A 25,465-nucleotide genomic window follows, 5' to 3' on the forward strand; every position below is an offset into this window, starting at 1 on the left:
CACGAGAGATGGCTCTATTCTCCCTGGGGACAAACAGGGAAAAATTCCCCAGCCGACTCTTCCTGAGTCTCAGTTCCAAATGGAAAAGCCCATCACACAGCCCTCAGTGTCTCCTACTCTGCACACCACACCTGATTCCACCTCAGGCCACTTCACACCAGCAGAGGGAAGCCCTGGCTCCAGCAGCAGCACTACTTGGGGGCAAAATCTTTACCCTCATGGTAATTTGTTAACTGGAGCGGTTAGGCCTGAACCTCCACAACAGAAATGAAATGACCTTGGGGATTGACAGGTACTGCACAGCCAGCATTTGTTTTGGTTGTTGAGTTCCACATGTTAAATGGTTCTAGTTGCTACTGAGCTTCCTTGCCTCTGTGTGATGGTCAGGTTCTGTATCCACCGTGGCGTCCGTCCAGGGACCAGGGAGAGAAAGCTTTGCTGCTTTACTCTGGCGCCTGCAAATGGTTCTCTATCTAGCATGGAGTTGCCAGTAGGGAACTGCTGAAGTAGCACACTAGAGAATCCCAGGGAGACCCCTCATCTCCTGCCAAGCTAAACACACCCTGCCCGTGTACTGTTCTGAATCACACCTCACTGCATCCTCAGTCCTCCCCAGCTCAGCACAGGGCACGCCTTACAGGAAAGTCCTGGGTGTCAGCAAGAGAGGCATTTGAGGAGAAATGAATTGATGGAGGAAGGGGGAGTGCCACTCAGTCATCTTTTAAGTAGAAAGAGAAAAAGGTCATCAGAGCCGTATGGGGCTTGGGTTGGATTATTGTTGACTCTGCCTTGCTGCGGCAAAGGGGCCAGCTCACCGGGGCCAGCACTGGGCCCTGCCAACACCATCCAGCTGCTGACAGCCAAGCACAAAGAAACGCATGCTCTGTTTATCCAGATGGGTCTGCATGTCAGCATGAGCCTATTTGTAGCCCTTGCCCGGGAAGGGCAGTCTACAACACAGTAATTTAATTAGATTTGCCTCCCTCCATGGCCCACATATTTGAAGAGGTTTGGGGGGAAATGAATCTGGCTGAGGAACATTACCCTGCCGCTCTGGCACCGCCCCAGAGTCGAGCCGCAGTACCATAAAGGGTCTCGCTATCCTGAATACGGCCGAGGGCATCTGTCTGCGCTGCAGGCTCTCTGGCCGGGCTGCCTGCTGGCACATCTGGCAAGGCGGCCTCTGGAAGCAGTCCGTCTCCGTCAAAGAGAAGTCACCGGGGGCAAAATAAGGGGACTCCCCCACCCCGTCCTCAAGACCTGGGGCAGCAGCCTCAGCAAAAACCAGAGCCACAGTGTTAGCTCTCCCCACCCCTTTCAGTGTATACGAAGGGAGAGGACAGGATGACAGGCCCTCGCCCCTCAGCTGACACCACCACCTCAGTAAGAACTGAGTCTTACTTACCCAGTTTCACTGTCAGCCCACATCCCTGTCACTTCTGCCCTGGAAATAATCTGTATTTAGGGACCTGAAATTGATTCCCCCACCCTTACTTCCAGTGAACTTATTACCATGTTTCCTATCTCAAATCCTCATCAGTTTTTGTCCATGATGCCTGAACTTAACCCACACCCACACTCCACACCCGAAAGACGTTTCCCTGCCTCCCAGCCAGCCAGCCAGCGCTTGTCTTACACTGAGTTCATCAACTCCTCAGGAAGCACCTAAGCTTTTACTTTCCCTTGTCTTCTCCTTCCTGTCCAGAGTGTCTGCCCTTTCATCTCATCACTAACCTCTAGCCTGTCTCTCAGTCTTTTGTGTCTTAGGTCAGCAGTACCACGCCTGCTAAAGAATAAAGAAGAACATTCTTTTTGGTTATCTTTCTCTCTCCCCACCAAGAGCACATCCTCCTGGCTGGCTAATCTCTCCTGCGTAATGACAGCAGCACCTCTGAGAGAAAGGGAATCTCTCTGGCACAGTTCGTTTCAACGCCAGCAGAACACAGGCTGTTGCATAGGAGTGGGAATCATTAGAGTCAGGCCATTATTGGAGGGGACCGGTCTCTAGGGGAGCGAGCAGAAATTACCGCTCCTTAATAGATGGAAACTCATTTGCTTGAAGCCCCCGCCCTCCTCTTTATTTCTCTGCATTCCCCACCTCCCTTCTCTTCCCAGCTTTGAAGTTGAAAAGAGAGGTAACTCTGCCCCATCCAAGATGGCAAATTTCTGCTAAATTAACTTGGTTAAAAGATCCTTGGCTAAAAGCGGCTGTTCTTTTAGAATGTTTCTACTGGGACTTCGCTTGAAACCATCATGAAGGAGGCAGATTCTAATTAAATGTATGTGATAAAATTACAGCCAGGGCCATCCATTTCCCAAGAGAGGATTTGTTGAGATGGGGGAAGAGGAGATGTTTACTGGCTTCTTAGACCCCTGTTGTGGAGCAAGCCCCTGAGTCAGCCTGCACTGTCCGAGCTTTCCCTGTGAGGGTCCCCCTGCTTACACAGCCAGGGAAGGCGAGGGAGGTGGAAGCAGGACTCCAGACTTCCCTGCTTCTCCAGTGGTCTTTTTGACCTTGAATGGACATCTAACGTGATTTAGCTTCTGCAAGCCTTCCCTGCACAGGGATACATGTTCTTTACTTTATAGTCTTCAGTCTTGTAGGGAAGGGAGGGCAACGATAAGCAACAAATTCTCCTTTTAATTGATTAAGCTGTTGGGCTGTCCTCAGAACTCACATGCCCTGGAACACTTGTGGTTGAAGAGAAAGGAAAAGTTGCCTGATTTCTCAGGTCTCCCTATTTGAATGAAGTCATGAGTGGGCGCCATCTGTCTCAGAGCATTAAGCACAGATAAAGATTGGCGTGAAAGGTCATCCCCTTCTCTCCCTCCCTCCTTCCCTGGAAGCGGACTGTAAGGGGTTGCACCAGGGGGTACTCATCACTTGGTAGTTTCTGTAAATGGCGCCCCCTAGAATTGTAAGTCATGGTGGCTCTGCTGGTATTCAGTAATAATGCTGGGTTGGAAACCCAGAGACCAGAGATCTGGTCTCTGCATCACCAGCTATGCAACACTGAGCAACTCACATCTCCCTGGGTTCATTTTCCTCATAATTACAATGAGGGGGTCCCACTAGATTTTTCTGAAATAACTTGGAAGTTCCCTTCACTGTCTCCACATCCCTGAAGTTAGAAGCCATAAACCATCATTCTGTCCTCAGTGTCCGTTGCTATCCCAAGGTCAACCAGCCTTGATAACACACCCATGATGTGAAGGTGCCATCAGGTGACCTGATACCACTGGTCAGAGCAAATGTGGACTGAAAACAGGAATGTGGAAGAGGAAGTAAGGAAGGGGAGCTACCCTGTGGGCACAGCAGGCTGAGACTAGAAGAGCATGAAGTAGGTCAATTACTTACTCTTCTTGTGTTCATTCTTCTCTGTGGCTTCAGAACCTTTTTTTCACACACATGTATACAACACACCCAGTAATTGCAATCCCTTCCCTCACGAGGGAAAAAACATGCTTTGGAACAGCTCAGTGTTACCATATCCCTCCAAGTCCCCTTCCCCATTTCTAATTAAAAAGTGTCTTCCCTTTCCCTGGTTCCATTAGCAGTCTCTTCTTTGGCCCTCCCTCCTTTCTTACTCCAGGCTTTCCCAATTCATCCCTTAAAGAGATCAATTGGAAGAATATGCTGTCATGTCAGAAGGAAGCCATTGTCAATTCACACAGGCAGACACTAATAGGATAAAGTATTATCCGACTTCCTCTAAGTCCAGAAATTAAGTCTTCTTGCAATGGTAATAGATTATAACTTGTAACCACAGGAACAGGCTGTTCATATCTGAGGCCTAAGCTCCATTTCTGGAACTGCGCTGGGCCTATTATGAGGGATGCTCTGAGCATTCCTACAAACACAGCTGCACTATCCAGGGAACTGTCTCCGTGGAGAGCTGCCTATAACTCACTCAGTTCGCCTACAGAGCAGAATCTGCCGTCTGAATGGTCTTAATGAACCTGGATGAGTGAGTAGGTAAAGGGAAGAAGCCAGGGCCTAGGGGACTGGGAAGAAGTAGCCTGAGGCCAGGAAACCAAACTTCGCACGGGGAGGTCAGGAAACCAAACTTCGCACGGGGAACAGTTAGTGTGTGAAATCTCTTCTCAGTCATCCTTGCTGACTCACTAAGCAGGTAGAGTGACTAGTGACTAAATCAGCACCAGCACAGACCCGGGAAAACCAGCACTGAGACCTTAAAGGAATTTTAAGAGACTACAGATTAAGGATTTGCCTTGTAAGAGGAAACAGCATGAGAACTGTTAGAAACAGCCATCAATCTACTAGAATGGAAGGATCTTGCAGGATATTCTAGGTCCTATCGTGGCAGACAACTATACTCAAATGGGGATTATGAGGGGAAAAAACCAGATAGGAGAATTAATTGGAGGGTGCTTTTTGTTAGTAGGGGATATAAGAAGGTGGGTGGGTATTAAACAAGTAGATCAAGGACTGTTCCTTTGGTATTTAATAAACTTTAGTAATTGCTCTGGTATTGTTGCTGGGTACACAGAATGAATGAACTTGAAAGGCTAAGTACTATTTTGGTCCATCTGGTCCCCATACCTGCCATGAGCGTAGCCTCTCATCTCAAGGCTTCCCTATTGTAGGTTCAGAAATCTTAATGGGATAAGCTAGAGAAGACAATGCCATCCTCTCAAATGCTAACTTCCTTTGACAGGAGTGCTTCTCCCAGGAATATCCCCCATAGGCCTAGGCCTAATCTCTCTGACTCACTGCCAGGGTCCATGTTCACTGAACTCACCGTCATCATTGTTTTTATGGGAAAACACAGTTTATATAACACCCTCCCTCTGGAATAATACTCTTTCTTGTGGATAAACAGTGAGTTGCACCACCTCTTCTCCCCCCATGACTATGCCTTAACAGAAGTGAGGGAGCCCCAGAGTGAGCCGTGAGGATTAAGATTACAGCGTTAAAGACTGGGTTGCTTCCCCCAAGCAGTGGACAGCCTCCAGCATAGGGAACAGGACTGTTATGGGTAGGTGGTTTGGCCCAAGTACTGACAGCAAAGCTGGCATGTACCAGAGGATGAAACCTGTGATCATCCTAAAATCTAATTCTAGCCTCTCATTAGGAAATCAAAATGCATTCTTTCTTAGGCTTCTCTTGGAAAGTTGATCTCCCTGCTTTTTTCTCGGTTCCGTGCCATGAATTTCACACTAACAGTCCTTCCCATCCGGGGTCCAGTCAGCTTCTTGGTTGCTAGGGCAGAGGAATCTCCCTGGCTTTCCTCCTTAACTGCATTGCAGCCCCTTAGCCTGTGTGTCTGCCATATTGCTCCACTCTGCTCTCACTTGATCAAATTAGGGTGCTTTTTTTCTGCCTTTCTTTTCTCCAAGCCCTGCAATACTACTCTGAAGCCCCAACAGACCTCTCCTGCTGCCTTCTCCCTCCTGGTGCCTCCCCCCTACCCACCCCCACTCTTGGTAAGGCACCCCGACAGAGAAGGCAGGGATAAGTGGAGAAGACTCTAGGAAGCTTGCCATCTTGGTAGAGGACCAAGGCTTATAGGTAGATGTTTCCTATCCCAGCCCTCAGCTTGTGCACCACCCACCAGCAACAGCACCTTTCCTGTCTTCTGGCTCACCACAAGGAAAGGTAATCTATTCCTGGACTAAGACAGTGCCTTGGGCCATCTGTGGAGCTGGATTAGGGAACAGAGCACAAATTGGTGTTTTCCTGGGAAGAGAAGTACAACCCATCTTTCCCACAGTGCTCAGGCTTATAGATGGTGCTGTCCTGCTGTCCCTGACTTCTGGATAATCATCCTTCTTCTCTGGACTAGCTCAATAGGCATGTTCTCTCTCTGGACATGGATGAGGTTCAGGAATAGAGGTGGTGATGGGGTCTGGTCCGTTGGTTTATCCCCTTATGTATATCATCAAATAACTATCAACTATATAGTATTACTATATGATGTCAGGCACTGTTCTAAGTGTGTTTTTATATATGTAATTTCAATTCCCATAACAACCAATGAAGTAGTGAGGTAGATACTAATATTGTGTTCATTTTACGATGAAGTACTTGTCCGAAGTCACAAAGCTAGTAAGTGATGGAGCTGGGGCTCAGCCCAGGAAGACTGGCTCCAGAGTCTATACTTGCAAGCCCTACGCTATATTGCTTTGCAAATATGTATATTTCACTGATCTGGTTCCTGAAGCCTTTATCCCTGCTCCAGGAAGCAATTTACTTCATTTTAATTTAAAACAAAGATGAAAACAACCTTAACCCACTGCCCAAACCATTCTAACCTCCTCAGGGGAAAAGGGTGCTTTCTGAATGGATGGAGACCAAGAGAGGTGCTTTGAGTCAAAAGCTGCCTTGCGGTTTAGCTGAGGCAGGATTTAGAAATGGCAGGAACAGTGCCTGCATTAGCCGATGGCATGGAGTGCTGAGTGCCAGCAGAGGAGATAAAATCAGACATATGTTTGGATATAAATGTTCTCTCCCTCTCTCTGTGTTTTTCTTCTTCTCTAATTTTAAGCCCCTGCTGCTTTGTTGCAGTAACATGTTGGAGCCTAAATTGTGGGCTCTGGCCGCCTGAGGTAGTAGCCTGCCTGGGCTGAGTAAGGCCCATGTAGCCCTGTCTTAGTCTCAACCCATCTCCACTGAAGGAAGCCAGAGCTCCCCACTATTAATGCCCACGGATTCTGGACCTCTTCCCCATCATCTGGAGTTGTCTTGCAGGGACTCTACTACATTGTTCCACCCTGCACCCAAAAAGTAGCTGGCCTCGAAACATGTTGAACAGCCATGATAAAGCTCATGTCTCTAGGCCTTAGAAACTAGCCTGTCTACTCTACCTTCATTGGTAATAGGATGCAGCATTACACGAAAGAGCAAGAAAAGGCCCTGGAGCAGATTACAGGAGTGGCAGCCACACCATGGCACTTAAAGTGTTAGGGCTGGGTTCATACATACAGTGGAGGAGAGGAGTTAAGGAGCCCCCCAGTGGTCTCATTGTTGAGCCAAATAAGCAGAAACCACTCCACTCTGGAGAACTTGCTCTGATAGGTGCTTTAAGACCTCTGTCAGTCCTCTACTCTAACTGGGGTTGGGAAAAGGCCAAGCCACCTTCCCCACTATGAACACCCTGCCTGATCTACTTCACCCTTTCCCCAGCAGCTGGCACCCTCTCTGGGATTTCTGCCTGCCATTCAACCTAAGAATCAGGAAGCTGTTATGTTCAATCCTGAGAATCTGACTTCTTAGTACATGTGGCCCTTTGGCCAGCTATGCGGCCCACGCAGTTACAATTCTGGTCAGGACTTGAAGGGCAGTAGAGCCAATTCTGAAGGAGATTGAGCAGCTCTAAAAGGAAGGAGAAGAGAACATGGCGATATCTGTCAGAAGGCCCCATTTTCACTGCATATAGGCCAGGAAAGAAATATATTCTTGATAGCCAATAAGAAGCTGAGTGGGAAAGCACATTTGACTTGGGAGTCAAGAGACCTGGCTTTCAGTCCCACCTCTTCCACTGACTAACAGTGTGACCTTAAGTGTTTCTCTCAATTTCTCTAGGGCTCAGTTTCCTTGACTGTAAAATGTGAAGGGATTAGACTAAATTATTTTTCACAGCCTTTAAAAAATTCTATAATGAAAATTCTCTAACTCCATATAATCAGAGCAGAGTCTTTCCCTCTAACGTGTTGCTATAACTACCCCCATGGAGAGCTACCAACCTATGTTCCATTCTCAGGTAACAAACCCTACAGCTTGGCCAGGCCTGAGGATGAGTCACCAACACAGTATTAAAAGCTGCACTTTCAGTGCTCATGGGACTCCTCTGAAAGGCTGTCCCAAGTGCCTGGTAAGAGGAGGATATTCCTTACATTAGGGCAAAGGAGGATTGCTGCTTTAAAAGCTGAACTGGTGTCCAGGTCGAGGAGCAGGCCCAGTGGGGAAAGGAGCTACCCTTGCAGCTCCAAGGACACTAACACCCAGGACCATATTCTCAGTCTCCCCTGACTTCTTTGAGGTTGCTTCTGGAAAGCACTCTCCCTCAGATTCCGAGACCTGAATATGGTCAGCCCCACGACAAATTCATTTGTTCTTAGGACTCTTCCCCAGGAATGTTTTAGACCCATTACTCTACCTCTCCCCTCACACCTTTGTTTAGCCACAGACCCTTTGTCATTCCAGAGCTACTATATAATTCCCATAGCACCCAAATAGCTATCAAGAAAGGAAGGGTGTTAGGAAATCGGCTCCACATCCTCTATTGCTGAAGCAGCTACTTCCTCCCCGATTGCCTCTGAATGTGTACCCGCGAAGCTGTTCTAAACAGCCTGAGTTGTGTCTTGTGGCACTAGGAAAGGGGGTAGTTTGTTTTTTCAGCTGATCTTAGCCAAGTCCCGCCCTTTACTCTGCTGCAGATTTCTCTTTTTATTGGGGGGCAGAGTGGTAAAGGAGAGGCAAGGGAAACATATCTTGGGAGCCTAGAAGTGTTGAGTGGCAGTTTCTAAGTGTGAGCCCATGCATACATGCTGCCGCAAAAACTGATCCCCAGAAATGATCTATATTTACCCAGGAGGATTAAGAATTGGCCCTTTCTTAGCCATTTCTTAGCCAGCTGCTGCAAAGTGCTGCCTTGCCTCTCTCCCTGTTCTGTGCCAGAAAGATCACACCCACTCAGTCCCGATTCCCTGCATTAGTATAAATACTACTGCTGAAGAGACGCAGGGTCCCAGTTCATGCAGCCTGCCTGGACGTCATTACTCAGTAAGCATCAGGAGACAGACACCCACCACCACCAAGACACGTTTGACTGTTTAGCACCCAGAGAACAGAAGCAACACTACTGCCTGTGGGAAACTTGAGCCCAACAACATTATTGCAAACCTCTTAAATTCAGGTCCCCCCGGGGTCCCTGGGTAGAGCTGGTGCTGCCTGACCAGCAGCTTCTGCTGAGGTAGCATTTAACTTCCGGCCAGGTCCCAGGAGCTGAGGCTCTGACCCATTTCCCCTGCTCTTCCAGGGCATAGGGAATTTGGTTCTACCCCCAAGAAAGCCAGGGACTAACACACTTAGCTCATGGAAGGTGTACTAGAATCGGGGTGCTTTTATTTAAGCTAAGGAAAGGTTGTTGACAGCTTTAGCATTTTCCCATAAAGAAATCCAACATTGTCTTCTCCTCCCACCTTACCTGTCCCCTCCCCTTCCCTTTTCCTCTTTAAATTGAAATGACTTGGTCGATGCTCATAAGAATCTATAGGTTTAGGATCTTATGCAATTTAACCCTTTGGGGACATTGAATTAAAAATTGAACAATATTTATTAAAATACAAAAATACACTTTTCTCACATTACAATCAGTTTTCTTTTGTTGGCATTCCCCCCCACCCACCCCACCCCCTTTCAAATCTGAACCCTTTATTTTCTTTTAAAGCTAAAATAATAAATGAAAAGTTACAGCATTATTAAATGGACCAGAATAACAGAGATCTCTGCCTTCCCCACCCACACCCACCCTTTCTCTGGCACCTCCTCCTGAGGTAGCCCTGGGGAGGGAAGCCTTCCCCCCATTGTGCTGCGTCCCACAGGACTCCACGCAGAACTCACTCATATGTGCATGTGGATCGCTTCTGTTTTAATAACTGTGGGTTTCACATCTTTTTTGTGAAGCATCCTGTTGGGAAAGGCTTCATTTTACTTTAAATGAGCCTGTGCCCTTTTTCTCTCTCCTGTCTCTTCTGTACTCCTGTTCTGCCCCCACCCCATCACCACAACCAGTTGACATCAGCTGTAATAATCCCTAATGAATCAGCATTTAGAATAGTCACCAAATCACAAGCATGAGAAAAGCTTCCACTCCCCCAAGCTCCCCACTCCCAGCCTCTCCTCCCTCTCCACCTTAAAACAAACAAAACCTTTTTTAAAAATCATAAAATGCCATCATCGTCTACAATCATTTGTCAGATACCGGGAACAACAGGTGGACATGGCACAATGCTAATTTATGGCCTCCTGTGAATATATTCTTTCTGCTCCTGCTCTCCCTTCCCACCCCCCTCTCTTGCCGCACCCCCTTCAGGGGCCGCCTCCTTCTCATGGGAAACCCTGAATAGACACATGCCTTGCACAGAGTGGGTTAAGCCCAACTGCAGGAATCTGGTGCAATGTGAAAGCATTTGACTGAGAGCTACGCCAGACCCCTTCCTTCTCTGCTCCTTCCTGAAGTGCTGTCAGGCGGGGCACACGCATGCCCCAGTGCACAAACCAAGGGGACTTGTGCACGTGGGCAGACATAAAGACTCAGCTCCTTTAAAGATTCATTTGGATTTGGGTGGCTTTTCTGTTTAGAAAAACATTACAGATCTATCTTCCCCTTGGCCTCTGAGGAAAAAAATTATTGCCTCTCAACATTTTGGCAGGGTACAAATTCTTGGTGCTTTTTTTTTGTATTTTTTTTTTAAATAAAGTAAATCTGCAAAGATAGCTCTCAGCTTAGGAAAGGTGTCTATAGAAATGGGTATTCCTGCATCCTCTGAAGGATCTTCTAAACAATGACAGATTCAGTCTCCCCCGTGCCCCTCAGCAGCGCACACTCTACCTCTTTAGGGTCGGTGGTGGTGGTGGTTTTAGTTTGTTTTATCTTAGCAGTTTCAACCTTATGCCAGAAATCCCTTCTGGCAGCACAGCAAGTTGACTTGTGGCTTCTACCCCACAACATTTCCAAGAACCCCACTCCCCTTTAAATAGAACTTACAAGTTAGAAAATAGTTTTGTTTTGATGTTTTGTTTTTAAATTTTAATATAATCTGTTTCTTTTACCAGCCCATAGATTTAATATATAAGCATATACAAGAAAAAGTCTCTCCCCACTCTGTACAAAAGTTGCTGTCTTTTTTTTTCTTTTTGTGCATTCTATTGCATTTTGTAAGGTTTTTTTGGGGGGGGGGAGTCATATTTGAGTTTCCTGTACCTTGTCCTTGGTATGGGTCTGAATTATGTAAGGTTCAGAGATAGTGGTGACTGTGGGGTGCAGAGAGTTCCCCAGGCTGTTTTCTGTCCAGTGGGCCCCATGTGCTGGTTTGTAGGTGTTGTAGTTAATATGGTCATGAATTGTGGGCAGCACTACTGCCCCCTCACCTGATACACCGGATGGAGCTGCTGTCGCTGCTGCAGATGCTGCCGCTGGGATGTCTTCATCCACCTGGATAATCTCAACTGTCCGGGCAGCTGTGACTGTACTCCTCTGCTGGTGCCGCTTACGAAGTTTGTAGAAGACAATCAACATGGCGGCAGCTAGCAGAGTCACTGCCACAAAGCAGCCAATGATGATCTTGGTGGTCTTCATGACTTCATCCAGGCTGGTCTGCATCTTGTCATTGGTGTCTGTCGCGGGTACTGCCACCTGCTTGGGCACACGGGTGGTCTGAATGAGCACCGTGGTAGAGGTGGTATATGCCGGCTGGTAACCAGTGGACGTGGTAGGAACAGGCTTGTACTTCCGCGTTGTGTCCTCAGGCGAGATCTCAGTGGTCTCCACTGTGACCGTGGTGAAGAAGCTGTAGTTGGAGGTGTTGAGCTCGGCCGTGCTCACGTTGAGGTAGGCCGAGGCGTTGGAGTTGCCTGCCACATTGGTCACCATGCATGTGTATACCCCAGTGTCTGAGAGCAGCACATGGGAAAAGTTTAAGGTGCCATCGTTGAGGACGGAGATCCGTGGGTGGCGGGAGGCGTGGCTGAGCACTGTCCCATTGGGCAGCAACCACTTCACAGAGGACATAGGGGGAGTCCGACACTTAAGTTCCGCCATCCGACCCTCAGAGATATTGAGGTCCCGAGGTGCATCCATGATGAAGGGGGCAGAGCACTGGAAGGAGGCCTGGTCCACCTCTACCAGGTAGCGGCCTCGCATGTGCAGGGGAGCATGACAGCGGCCACAGCAGGTGGAATTGGTGGGTATGTACTCCCGAAGCCACCAGGCTAGCCACAGAATGTCACAATCACAGTTCCAAGGATTGTGGTGTAGGTGCAACTCCACCAGGTACCTCAGTGGGGTGAAGAGGTCATGGGGCAAAGAAGAGAGGTTATTGTGGGCCAAGTTGAGTTCCACAAGCGAGGCCAGCCCATCAAAAGCATTCCGCTCAATCAAGCTGACCTGTGAGTTCATGACCCATAGCTTCTTGAGGGAGCTTAGGCCATGGAAGGAGCCAGGCCTGATCTCTGGGAAGTGGTTCCCTGACATCTCCAGCTCCTCCAGCCCCACCAGGGGGGTAAGATTGGGCATATCTTTAATGTTGCACATGCCCAAGTTCAGGTACTTGAGGTTGAACAGTCCCTCAAAAGCCCCCTCAGAGATATACTCCAGCTTCTTGAGCTCCCCCAAGTCCAGGCGCATGAGGGAGGGCACCCGGTTGAAGGCATAAGAGGGGATGCTTTCTATGGGGTTGTTGCGAAGCCAGAGCTCCCGCAGCTTGGACAGGTATTCAAAGGCCCCACTGGGGATGACTGTCAGCCAGTTGTCAAACAGCTCCAGGGTGTTGAGGCTGGCCAGGCCGTTGAAGGCCCCCACCTCGATCTGCCGGATGGAGTTCCTGCCCAGCTGCAGGACCTCCAGGTGGTGGAGGTGTCGGAAGGTGTCGGCCTGGATCATCTGGATATTGTTCTCCATGAGGTTGAGGTACCGGGTGTTGGAGGGAATACCCTGAGGGACCTCGGAGAGGCCCCGGCGGGTGCACACCACCTTGCTGAACTGGTTACTGCACGAGCAGACGGACGGGCAGTTCTGGGGCCCGGCGGAGGCGGCAGCAGTGATGGCTGCACACAGAATCCACACTTGCGCCGTGAGGTAGACGACGGGGAGCAGGACGGCATTCCAGGTGTGGTGCACAGTTACCTGCCACAAGAGCTTCATGGTGTGGCACGTTCATAATTCACCATCGCCTGGGATTTTGGCTTGGAAAGGAGAACCAGCCCTACCCCGGCTTAAGTGAGCTAGGAGCTCCTCTTTCCATCTGGAGAAGGAGGTGGGGAGGGGGCGATTAGAGAGACGGAGCAGATCGGCCGGAAAACATCATGCCAAACTAAAGAGTAGCCCCTCGTCCACCAACCCCCCTCACTCGAAAGCTGAGACTTTCTCTCCCCCATTGCAACCATCCCCACCCAATTATTCGCTGTCACCTACCTCGGAAGGAAGGAAAGAATTGGCGTGGTGTCCTTAAGCGTTCTCCACGGGAGCTGGCCACACGGTTCCCATTCTTACTTCTTAGTTTTAATTAACAAAAGGGGGAAGTAGAGGGGGCGGGGAGGGCGGAGGGGAGGGGAGGGGAGGGGTGGGGGAGACAAAATGGCTTCTAGTAAATCCCGAGCAGGCCACGGCTAAGCAGCGGAGTTGAGGCGCGCCTGGGAGAGCCCAGGCCCGGCGGGCTATGCAGGTGCATGCCCCCCCCTCAGCCCGAGGAGCGGCGCCACCAGCGCTTCCCTGCTTTGTCCTTGGACCCTGGCACCGGTTCGCACCAGCCAAGAGGGAAGCCGCTTCATCGCCGGAGTGTGCCTCCGGCGCCCCCAGCCCGCTCCCGGGGCTGCCACCCGACGGTAGCGCGGGGGCGCTCGGAGCCGCCCAGGCCGCGCCGGCTCGCCGCTCGCTGCCCGGTCCTGGCGTCGGCCGCTCCCGCCGAGGCGGCTGATGCAGTCGCTGGCTCGCGGGGCTGCGAGAGTTAAGAGGAGGCGGCCGCGGCCGCTTCGCCTCCCCAGACACACACCCCCTTCTCCGCTCGCCTCTTCTCTTAAGGGTTAAAAAGATAAACTGGGCTTAGTTTCCCAGTCCGCCCGCTGCAGGCGCGAGGAGCAGTAATCCGTCCAGCCCCCCGAGGGGCAGCGGCGTGGAGGCAGCGCGGGGACCAGCTCCGCGGGCCGGAGAGGAGCGCGGCGGCCAGGTCGCACCCGCACCGCAGGCCCCTTCAGGGAGTCCGGGGGCGGGCGCGGGTCCGGTGGCGGCGGCCGCAGCCCCGGGCAGCGCGTAACCGCCCGCCGCAGCCGGGCCCCCGGCGCGCCGCCGGCTCTGGCTCTGTGCGGAGGGAGCGAGTGCGGGGCTTCGGCCGCCGGCGCCCTCAGTGGCTGCGCCGCCCGCGGACTGCTGCAGCGGCCCGAGCGCTGGCGGCGGCGGCGTGAGCAGCGGGGGTCGCGGCTGCAGGAGACGCTCCGGAGCCCGGGAACATGGTCCCTGCTGGCTAGCGGCGGCGGTGGCAGCAGCCGCGGGGCCCCTGCGCTCGGTGCCCACCGTCTCCTCCTCGCGCCGGGCTCGCGGTGTTGCAGGCAGTAGCCACGCAGACTGCTCTCTCATCCTTTTGTCCTTCAGTCAGAACGTGAATGTACTGCTGACGCATACTGTTCTGGGGAGAAGATTAGCGTGATGCAGTGCTCTTATGTATTAACACCGCTCCCCCTCCGCTGCCTGCCCTCGAGGGGTTAACGCCGGCGCCTTCCAGCGCCGCGCCGGCCCGCGCCGCGCAGTCCCCAGCTCCGCGCCTCCATCCGACTTCCTCCCTCCCTTCCTTCCTTCCTTCCTTTCCTGCTTCCTCTCTCCCCCGCCCCCCCCCCCCCGGCGCTTCCTCCCCGCCCCTCTGGACGAGGGGAGCGAGCCGGAGTGAGCGTCAAGTGAGGGGCCGCGCGCAAGTCGCAGGCGGTCGCAGCTATTTTGGTCCGGTCGCAAGGAGCCGCCGGGTGGCCGCTGATAGGCTGCTGCGGGCGCTAGGCTGCTGCGGGAGAGACCGCGCCGGCCCCCTCCCGCGGGCGTTGGGCACCCTCCGGCTCGGGGTGAGGTGGGCTCGGGGGCCGGCAGCCCGGAGGCGGGGCGGCCTGCGGCGGGCCCGCTGCACTTGGCCGGCCTCCCGCCCGGAGCGCGTCATCCTCACCCCCGCCGACTGCTGACGGGGCCCGGGCTGCGCGACCGGGCAGCGTACTCGGAGTTGGGAGCTGCACGGTGGGGACGCGGGGGCGGCTGGGAGCGGGAGGACCGTGAGGCTGGGCTTCGCAGACGGCCCTGCACAGATGCCTGTCCGTGCTGCCCCCTCCCTCGCAAATTTCCTCGCCCCCAGGTGGCTTTAACTAGGGCTTTCAGTGGTAGTTTTCTTAATGAGGGTTGCAGGGGAGGCAAACTGTGGAAGGAAAGACCAAGTGCCAGGATCCCGGGTAATGACAACCTAGGACAGAACAGGGAGCCAAAGGAAGGATTGAGGTGAACTCCCAGATCACACAGCACAACCGCGGTGCTCACTTTTCAAAGCCCTGTAATGCCCCTTTCTTCTCCCCACACCCAGAGAATGGGGATAGTGGGGATGGGTCTTAGACCTTCTACCCCATGAGCAGCATCACCAGCTCCTCAGGGAGCTGGGACTCCCTGAGAAGAACTGGGTAGCAACCTGCTCCTATTTCTGGTGAGCATTTGACAGACCAGCGTAAGAGAACAGGATTAGGTCAGCCTTTTTCCCAACCCCAGAAAAGACTGCCCTTTTCTCTGCCTAGTGGGGTGGGGCTGACTGTGGCCCAGCCTTGGGAAGCTGGTAGATACGCCTGGGTTTGGTACTGCTGCTTTCTGCCAGGGCTGCCTCCAGACTCTTCTCCCCTACCCAGATACTGCCACTGCCCCAACTCCCAGCCCCTTGGCAAGCTTGCTTTTAAACCCACATCACCTGGACGTGCACTATTGCTTAAGAACGAGGAGATCTTGGATTTCTCAGCTCTCTGGATTCAACCACACCTGTATCTCAGTATTGTCTGCTGCCCAGTAACCTGAACCTCCTTAAAAATGCCAGAGAATTCTTAAAATCCTGCAAAGCTTCATTGTAGGCAAGTTGTATTCCCCATTGTTTACAATGACCTTTTTTATGTGTTTGCAGTCAAATAATAAAAACATTAATAGTTAATATGCTGCCTAGGATCACGTAGTAAGTGATAGAGGCAGTGTTTGAACCTTGGCAGAGCTCAGATGTCTAGGAACTTGTGCATGGAAGTGATGTCCCAGAATTTTGTCCCAATCAATGAGAACTCAGGTTTCATTCATCCACTTCTACAGTCATTTACTGGGATGTTTATCTACTGAGGATGGATGGATGGACAGATAAATAGAGATGTGTGTATCTGTTCTTGTTTGATCTTCATTTACCCAGTTTAATAATTGCTGCAGTAGTGTCCATTTTACAGGTGGAGTTACTAATCTCAGGCAGGCAGATAACATGCTCAAGGTCATAACCCCATAAGACAACAGAGCCAGTATTTCAATCCAGTCTTCTAACCCTGAGCCCAGTGCTTCTATCACTGTAGCAAAAGTGTCGAGAGTGTCTACTCTGCATATAGAGTAAATGGTGGAGGCAAGGTGGGGGGAGGGGGGGTAGCAGGGGGGACTATGAAAAAGTTCAGTGAAGGGTATATGACAGAGAAACAGAATGAAGGATGGAGAGGAGGGACTGCAAAAATAGATCCTTTATTTAACTTGCTTCCATCAACATGACTAGTCAAGGGAAAGAATGAGGGAGAAATGGAGGTAAGTCGAACCCTGATACTTGAGTTTAGTTCCATCTGGGCTCTTTAGCAACTCTTTTTGCTTGCTTAACTAATGCCCCATGTGCACATCATCAGCCTCAAGCAGGATACTACCATCTTTTAGACCAAGGAAAGATAAGCCTACCCTGACAGGGATCTGTGGAGGAGAATCGGAAACTTGCTGGTGAAAGGTTCTTCTCCTTGCCACAGCTAGCATCAAGCTGACAGAGTGCCTGAGGACACCCTGGCCGGGGTCTGGATGGCACACTGGAGTATCGCTGCCCCTGCCTCTTCAGGAAAAAAGAGGGGCTCTGCCTGGACTGGTTCCCTGCTGGTGTAGGCAAACTCAGGCCCCATCTGTTCAGCTCCAGACCCAGCAAATGAAAGGTTCTGCCCACATACTGTGTAGGCAGATGAAAGGGTGGGTTGCCTTGGATCAAACCAGAACTTAGTAATGAGGTTGTCTCCCGGTAAATATTTATGACTGATTGACAAAGGTGAACATGTCCAAGCTTCTTGCAGCCCGTGGAGTTCTAGATGGGGCTTCTTTGCCCTCTGTAGGCCAGCTGGGCTGAGAGAGCACCGTAGAAGCTACAGACCAGACTAAGGAGGCTGTGGGGCCATCCTAGCACGCAGCCCTTCTGAACCGAAAGTGGCACTGAAGCCTCTGGTCCTGTAACCTGAGTATCATCTAGCCTTCGTATTTTGTTCCTCATAGCCCCTGGTTCTGAACGACTGCTTCCTTGATTTGGAGTGGTGCCACCAAGGAATAAAAAGAAGAAGGCTTAAACTTAGGAAGAAAAGGAAGAAACGCTGGGTTGAGAATGTTTTCATTTGTGGTTTCACGCAGATAGACTCCTATGATAAAGCCAGAGAGCTGGAGAAGCCAGCCAGCGATTAGGCAAGGCTTGTGTCAGCAGCTCGGTACCTGCTCTAGGATTGGGATACCAGAATTCTATCCCCCTTCTGCCACAGATTAGACATGTGGCAAATCTTAAAACAGCTCTAAACCTTGGTTCTTCACTTATAAAATAAGGAAATGAACTAGAAGATTCCTTTCAGCTCTCGGAGTCCATGATTCCTGCCCCTCCTCAGATATGTAGCTCTGTTAAGAAGATTGATCCTTTGGGATTATAGCCAAGTCTTGGAAATGAGCCACGAAGTTACGAAGAGAATGCTTCCTTCAGTTTAATCTAGAGATCCACAGTGCCAGAGCAGAGCAGATCAGACTGTTTTCTCAGCTACTAAAAAGGCTCATAGATCACAGAATGTTAGAGCTAAAAGGGACCTTGAAGATCATCTGGACTTAACCTCTCATTTTACAAATGCAGTTAACGAAGTTCAGAGAGGCTTAGCGACTTACCTAAAGCCACATGCCTAATTAATATCAGAGTCTGTTCCCTCCAAGCTCAGCCCCTCAGTCAAGATGACAGTGTGTGGCTAATTGGCATTTAAACTTGGAGCTTAAAGATATTTTCAAATTCGTGTCTTCTGTGGTCTTGCATGCAGATACTATCATTGTACCTTGCTGGACTGGGTTAAAAGATGGGTCTTTGGTAGAGCCAGCCTGCCGTTGTGAGTGACTTTGGACCCCTAATAAAAAGTGGAAGAAATGGTCATCCAGGGGACTGACTCTAAGAGGCCCCAGGAGTGTTTCACTCAGCCAGGTTAATTGGGGTCCTGTAAAGTCCAGGGCTAGACCACCTTCCACCCCTGACGTGCATCCCTGAGGCATTATCCTGAGCAGCCACTAGATGTCCATAATGCCTCATAGGGTTTGCCAGGAGTGAGCAATCTTCGGCAGGGTACTATCTTGCCTCCAGTAGGCTTTTGGGCACCTTAAGGTAGGTCCATCAGTAGCGGGAAGATCATATACTCCCTGGAACTCTAGTTCCTATTTGCAGTACTGTCAGGCTGCCAAACCCTACTCAAGTACCTTTTCCATTTTTATACTCTTTATGCTGCCATTTGAGCTAAGAACAGAACAAGAGCAAAGGAGAAAAAAGGGTTTGGGAAACAGGAGGAAAGAAAAAGAAAAATAGTTTGGAAATTGCCCTCCACACAGGGAAAGACATCAGTTGATTGGTGAATTAGTAATGACAAAACATTATAAGATATGGTCTATGTGGAAATAGACACCTTCTCCTACCCGAGGCAATGAATACATCTCAAGTGTGTGTGTATTTGCATCTCTCACTCAATTCCACACATGTGCAGATACTCCTCCAGGGTCAACTGGTCATGAAGTTTCTCTTTAATGGATAAAGTCACCACTGCAAAAAAGTACGGTTATTTTTCTTGCTGGTGATCCCATAGTGAGGCAATGGCTGTGCCATTACTACCCACAGTCATAAAGGGAATGGATTTTATTCCTTGAGCCCGATGATTCAAGGCGACACAGCTGTTCTAGAATTACCCACTCTTTCGAGTGCCCTCAGAATCCACTGTTCTTTTTCCTCAAGAGCTCTGCTTAAGGAAAGCAGAAGGAAGTGGACAAAAAAGCACTCTCCCTGCAGGTCTCATCCAGAGCAATTTTCAAAAACCTCATCAAAGAAAAGACGAGATGCTTAATAAGAATGGCAAAGAGCTAGAGGATGGAAGGGCTTTTCCATCTTCTCTGAGGCTAGTTTCCCAGGGCTCGCAGTTTCTTTGTGGGCTGCCAGGCCTGAGGGAAGGGAGAAACTGGCAAATGCCCCCAGTTCCTCCTCTTTGGGAATAGTTAGTTTGGTGCCATGGTCTCCTGTGTTGTCAAACAGACCAGAGAGGTCCAGCCAGAAGCCTTGGAAATGTTCACCTAGGCAGGTTCCCTGGCCCATTACAGGCCCTTATGGTTTATCTTTCCTTTTGATTGCCTTTGTATAGCAGTAACAATAATGATATTAAAGCAGCATTTACTGGGAGTTGATAGGTACTTGGCACTGTGTCCTTTACGCATATTTGATCTTCACAACAGCTCTGTGGGTACTGTTAGATTCCCCATTTTGCAGATGAATTTAAGAAGCTTTCTTAGGATCACAGAACTATTAAGTGACTCTATTAGTTTCCTGAGGCTGTCATAAAAAATTACCACATATTTGGTGGCTTAAAACATCAGAAATTTATTCTCACAGTTCTGGAGACTAAAAGTGCAAAATCTGGCAAGGCCACACTCCCTCCAAGGGCCCCGGGGAGAATCTGTTCCTTGCCTTTTCCAGCTTCTGGTGACCGTCAGTATTCCTGGACTTGTGGCTGCATCACTTCAGTCTCAGCCTCCGTGGTCATGTTGACTCCTCTTCTGTCTCTCTCCTCTTTGTGACTTATAGGGACACTTGTCATTGGATTTAGGACCCACCTGGATAATCCAAGATGATGTCGTCAAAAGATTCTTAATTGCATCTGCAAAGACCCATTTTCCAAATAGAGTAGCATTCGCAGTTTGAGGATTAGGATGTAGACATCTTTCTGGGGCTCATTCAGTCACTAAAGTAACAAAGCCAAGTTTCTACCTCAAATCTGTCCAGTGCCCACATTCTAAACCACTGTGGTGCTGTGATGTGCCACTTAATGGGAAAGGCCGATCTGACAACCAGCAAGTGACTCTGCCATGTACCTGTGCTTGTGAGGGGTAGAGGAGCCATGTGTGAGCTGTATGGCCCTTGAGTCTTCCCATTGGGAAAGGAGAGGGTCCCTCAGTCCGTGCAACAGTTAGAAACATCACATGAGCCAAGAGCAGGGGGCGGGCGGACCAGACAAACTTAAGAAATCCACCTCTTGTTATTTTGTTTTTGCTTCTCTTAATTCTTTTTCTTGATAATTTTCTCACTTTCATTACATGGTCTCTAGATTTTATCCTAAATATCTTGAAACATCTAAGCATTTACCAGTAATACTAGAAGTACCTCAATGGTAACTAAGTCACAGAAATGTGGAGCTTCTCGCTGATTGGAGATTAAGACAGACCTCAAGATCAGTGCCTGGCAGATACAGATGTGGGACTAAGAGAGTTATGAGTAAGAATGGCTCTTCACATATCTCCAACAATCCTTAATCAGGGGACCTTGCCTGCGATTATACGCACATAGACACAATGTGTGTATAAATTTATTCGTATTTTGGTTGGGGGAGGCCTGAACATTTTTTTCCTAAACTGAGTCCTACAAAATACATTATGAGAGAGAAAAAGTGTTTGGGGGAGGGGGGAGCGGTATGCCAGTGAGCATTACACCATAATGGTGGTTATAAAGTATTCTAGAGTCAGAGAAACCTGGGTTCAAATTCTGGTTCTGCTTCTTGTATTCTGTGTATGTAAGTTACTTCTTTAAGTTTTGGATTCTTCTTGTGTAGAGTGGGATTAATAACTGCTTATTTTGTGGCAATTATTGGACTAGAAGTAAGGAAAAATCACAGTCAGTCTTAGCAAGCAGTAATAGCAGGACCAGCTGTTATTTCTAAAATGGAAGCTGGTATAGAAGGAAAGAGTTTATCCAAAGTCAGTTATTGAGAGAACACATTGTTTTCTTTTTCTTCGTGGTTTTTTTTTCCCTTGGATTTGTCTGCTCTTGGTATTGCACCTAATTTAGACTTTTCAATTCTTCATTCAAGATATAAGGTGTTTTTCGTTGTTTGTTTTTAACAATTAATTTTGAGATAATTTCAGACTTAGGGACAGGTCAAAAATAGTTTCCATGTACCCTTCACCCAGCTTCCCCTTACGTTAACACCTTATTTAACCACAGAACATTTATTGAAAACTAAGAAATTATCCTGTTCAAGACACAGATTTTCACACTTGACCTCTACTATCTATTCTCCACAGCCACCAAAGTGATATTTGTGACATTATATCAGATTATGTTATTGGTTTGTTTAAAATGTTCCAGTGTCTTCCCTTTATCATTCAGATAACAACCAGACCGCTGTGGGCCACGGGCCCTAAGCCATGATGACTTGCCTCCACCTCTGCCCTCATGTTTTGTCATCGTCTTCCTCCTCACTCCCTACACTTCAGCTATACTGCTCTTCTTTCTTTGGGAATGCTTGAAGCTGATTCTCCCCATTAGGGCCTTTGCTCTCTCCTCTACCTGGAATGTCCCTCCCCCACGTCTTCAAGTGGTTGGCTCTTTCTTGAGCAGGTCTCTTCACAGAGACTTTCTGTGACTGCCTGTCTTTAGACTACCTTAGTAGCCCCACCAGTCAGAGTCACATCACCGAGTCTTATTTTCTTATTTTATTTACCATTATCTGAAATTATCTTGTTTATGTGTTTACCTGTTTATTGTACACCCACATGAAGGCAGAGGTCCTTCCCATTTTGTGCCCAGTGCCTAGATCAGAAGAAAGAGAACTCTTCTTTGGCCCATGTGAATAAGAGCTCAGGCCTCCCTAATGGTATATCCACAGCCCTAACCCTGTAATCTTTGAAAAGATAGGTGAAAAATTACCAGCTTTACTTTTTTTTTCAATACTGGGAAAATTAAAGAGGATCCTGGTAATCTTAAGGTTTCTCCAGTCCTCAATTTTTAGATTTCCCAGCCCCTTGCTGACAGATTTATGAGAGAGAATTTTATGGAGGTATCATAAAGGCTCACAAGTCCTTGGCAGTTGTGGATATGTGAGGAGTGAGCAAAAGAGTGAGCATAGGTACACAGATACACTTATCTGTGCTCATGTACACACATGCCTGTCATTTTCAAATTTGCTAAAGTGCATTTTCTCCAAAGGGAGTGGGGGCTGTTGAGCCGGCAATAGGGAACACCAGGACAGTAAGATCAAATGCTTTGAAAGTGGCTGTGCCAACGTTTTTTGCTAATTAAAGAATGTTAGGACAATCACCATGAGCAGCAGTAAAGGGCGCCCCATTACCTCGCTTTATGGAGAGCTGGGTAAATTTAAAGGCAGCTATAAATATCCCACTGAGTGCCTGAGCTATTGCACAGTCGGTGGGCACCTGGCTGGGCAGTGAGAGGAGCCCAGAGCTGCTGTCCAGGGTCCTCATCTCTATTAGCTGTCAGTCCCAAATTTTGCATGACCAAAGAACAAACAATTCCATCAACAAACTCTTTGTTTAAAACCCTCAGGGGGAGAGGAAGCAGACAGCAGTGTGGTAGATCTGACGGGGAGCCTTGGCCACCTGGGTCCTGGTCCAGCTTTGTCATTGACTTTCTTTCCCATTTGCCTTGAGGGGAAGATGTTTCTTCATCTTGTGACTCCATTTTCCTCAACCATGAGTATGTCACAGAATTTTTTTTTAAAAAAGCCACATGGCTTAGGGCTTTTCTCCTAGGAATATTCTAGATCCCCTTACTAGGCAGCTCACTGCTCCAGAGAAAAACTTACAGTTTAAAAAGTGTGAACAAGATGAGAACATACTTTTTATACTTACCATAGGAAATTTCTGACTGAATTTAAGAAGTGTACTCAGCTTGGAACTTTCTCCATGTTTTTAATCTGTTCAATCTGGCTTGAAATCTGTTGTGTCCTTTGTGCACTTTCTTGCATCTTTTCCGTGGCCTCCAAGCCGTTCTAATCGCCTCAGTTTGTAGAGTGGTGCCATGTTGGCATTGGCTTCTCTCTGCCAGCCTTCTTGATCTGTTGTTCACTTTCTTTGTGGATCAGCATCTGTGACCATCAAGCTACCTTACATGACTTGTTAATTGTTTTCAATTTTATGCTGCCAGCTTCAGTTGTAGCTAGGGTTTTCTTAGTTCCAATTGGTATGGCCTCAGTTCGTCATCCAGTACCGCCCTGGTAATGTGGGTTCATTTGTCTCATCTCAGGAGTTGCAGAGGAAGAACTGGAGGGCCCCAAATGGAAATGTGGGCTTGAATTTTTGTCTCTTAGTTGCTGTTGTGACCACCCTCACCTCACCGCAATCCTTGAGCAAAAGGATGAGCTCTTTACCCTATGTGGAGGGCTGTACAGCACTGGGAACACCAGAAGGCCAGTCCGGAGCTCACACCACTGGCTTCCCCATGAGTCATCAAACGACCGATGGGTGGCTTGGCTGACACCCAGGTTCCTGGATGTTCCATTCCTTTTTCATTATGATATGAGCCTCTTCAGGAGTTAAATCTACCCAGCCTCCAGCCTGCTCTTAGTCCCTGTTTTCAGATGCAACTTGACCTGCAAATACTTCCAGAGGGAATCACCTTTGTATCTAGAGAAATTTGGGATGGGCGAAGATGAAATAAAGGAGCTGAGACCCTCAACTCCTCTATCAGATTTAGAGAGAAGAGTTAGAATTTCCCAACTTTTTGGGTTTTGGTTGGTCTGTTCGTGTGCTCTCTCTTTCACTTACTGTCTCTCATAACAGTTCGGGATTTGGCCAGATAGGTAGATTAGTTTATTTCTAAACAAAGGTAGCATGACTACCTTGAAGCTTCTTCTGCCTCACCCCAGAAGACCACCTCTTGGCTGTGAACCCCCATCTCAGTTTTGGCCTCACTGCCAGCCAGGAATGCCAAGCAGCATGCTCTTGGGAACCTGTTGTGTTGGTCTACCTTAAACTATTTCTCTGCAGGACACCAGACTGAAATGGCTCTGGTCCAATGAGAGTTGCCGAAGCCCCGCTTTTGTAGGGCTACCAGCTGAGGATCTGGGAATCTCCTACCCTGTTGCTTGGACACTGGCAGCCTTGCTAGAGGAGCCCTCATTCTGTATTACTTTCTTGGTGACTGGGGCCAGTTTGTGTGGCAGCCCAGTGAGCTTACCTGATTTGTATTCAGTGCACAAGCCCTGGGGGAAAAAGTCTGTGAGGAGCCCTGCCAGCCAATAACTCTGAAAGGATTCTTTGTGTAAGTGAGCAGTCTCTGGGCTGGACAGGGGCGGCCCCCTCCCCCCAAACTGACCTCTCTAGCCCAGCAACTTGGTGGTGCTTTGGAGCTGGCAGCAAGCCCTTGGGGATCCCTCCCCAAGAGGAGACCATCTTGAGATCCCAGACACAGAGCAACTAAAGTTGTATCCTTCCTGCCCTAGCTTCTGGCAGTCCGCCTTCAAATGGCAGTCCAGGGGATCCATTCAAGACCGCATATATGCACGTGAGAGAGACAGTTAAGTGAAAAAGAGAGACAGGAATATAAAAAGACCAACCAACCAACAAATCGAGGACATCCTAATTCTTCTCTCCAGTGGAAGCCTCAGAGAGAAAGATGTAGCCTGTGTCCAGTACTCCACTGGACTGGTTCATCTTTCTCTCAGCCAGCCAGACCCGGTGTTGGCCTGAGCCTTTTCAGTTTCCTGACCAGTTAAAGCAGTCTTTTGCTCCTGTTTGAAAAGGGACAGAAATAAGACCCTCTGCCCCTGTATATCTGGTAGCTGCAGGGTAAAATTCTTTATCAAATTGAGGCCAAGAGGAGTTCCAGCTCTGATAGGAAGCCCCGCCTGTTCATCTGTGGCCTTCAGCACCACCATCACTACCCTGTCCCATTTTCAGTGCCGCTGTAGGAGTTGGCTCCCTGCCAGCTCCTGCCTGTCTGTTTAAGAATGTTATTTGTTATTAATGAGTTTTCTAAACACATAACCTTGACTTGCTTGCCTAGGTGAACAAGACCATTCTCATTAAATACTGTTTTCTAGGAAGGAGAAGAATTAAGTGTTGAAGAAGAGCCTAGAGGACAGTAAGCGCTGGCAAATGAGAGGTGGCGTGGGATGTCTTAGTCTTTGGTCCCTCTGAGCATCTCAGTGTTAGGTTGCATGTCTTCGTGAGAGAAGCTGAGAGGTTGGCCGAACTTTGTCTCATCATGTGGCCCATCTCAGAGGTGACACCAGTTCTCCCTGTCCCCTCATAGCTCAGTGCTGCTGCATTTCTCATACTGGCTTCACCTTTGCCAGCACTAAAACCCTCTTTGTGTCTCATTTGCCCTAATTATTTTGAATATATTGACCAAAGACCTGATGTCCCACTCTGAACAAAAATATGATCAAAACATATGGTTGTAGGGGCCGGCCCAGAGGCATAGTGGTTAAGTACGTGTG

At 49.1% G+C, this 25,465-nt stretch overlaps 2 protein-coding genes across 4 annotated transcripts in view; one reads left to right on the top strand and one right to left on the bottom strand.

Moving 5' to 3' along the window:
- Positions 1-13,672, bottom strand: part of LRRC4 (leucine rich repeat containing 4) — a 61,565-nt gene extending 47,893 nt beyond the window's left edge. The window contains exons 1-2 of one of the 2 annotated variants that reach the window (XM_070512842.1): positions 13,158-13,298; positions 11,117-12,987 (exon numbers count right to left, since the gene is read on the bottom strand). In XM_070512842.1, the coding sequence (XP_070368943.1) occupies positions 11,117-12,887 (1,771 nt within the window). In that variant the 5' untranslated portion in view covers positions 12,888-12,987; positions 13,158-13,298. Of the gene's footprint in view, positions 1-10,747; positions 12,988-13,157 lie in introns of those variants that run through there. The other variant, XM_014854288.3, reaches the window with a different exon arrangement.
- The window catches only part of SND1 (staphylococcal nuclease and tudor domain containing 1), a 407,603-nt gene that overhangs the window by 334,105 nt on the left and 48,033 nt on the right, over positions 1-25,465 (top strand). The window lies entirely within an intron of this gene.

This window comes from Equus asinus, chromosome 1 (assembly GCF_041296235.1).
Source record: "Equus asinus isolate D_3611 breed Donkey chromosome 1, EquAss-T2T_v2, whole genome shotgun sequence".
Taxonomy (NCBI): Eukaryota; Metazoa; Chordata; class Mammalia; order Perissodactyla; family Equidae; genus Equus; species Equus asinus.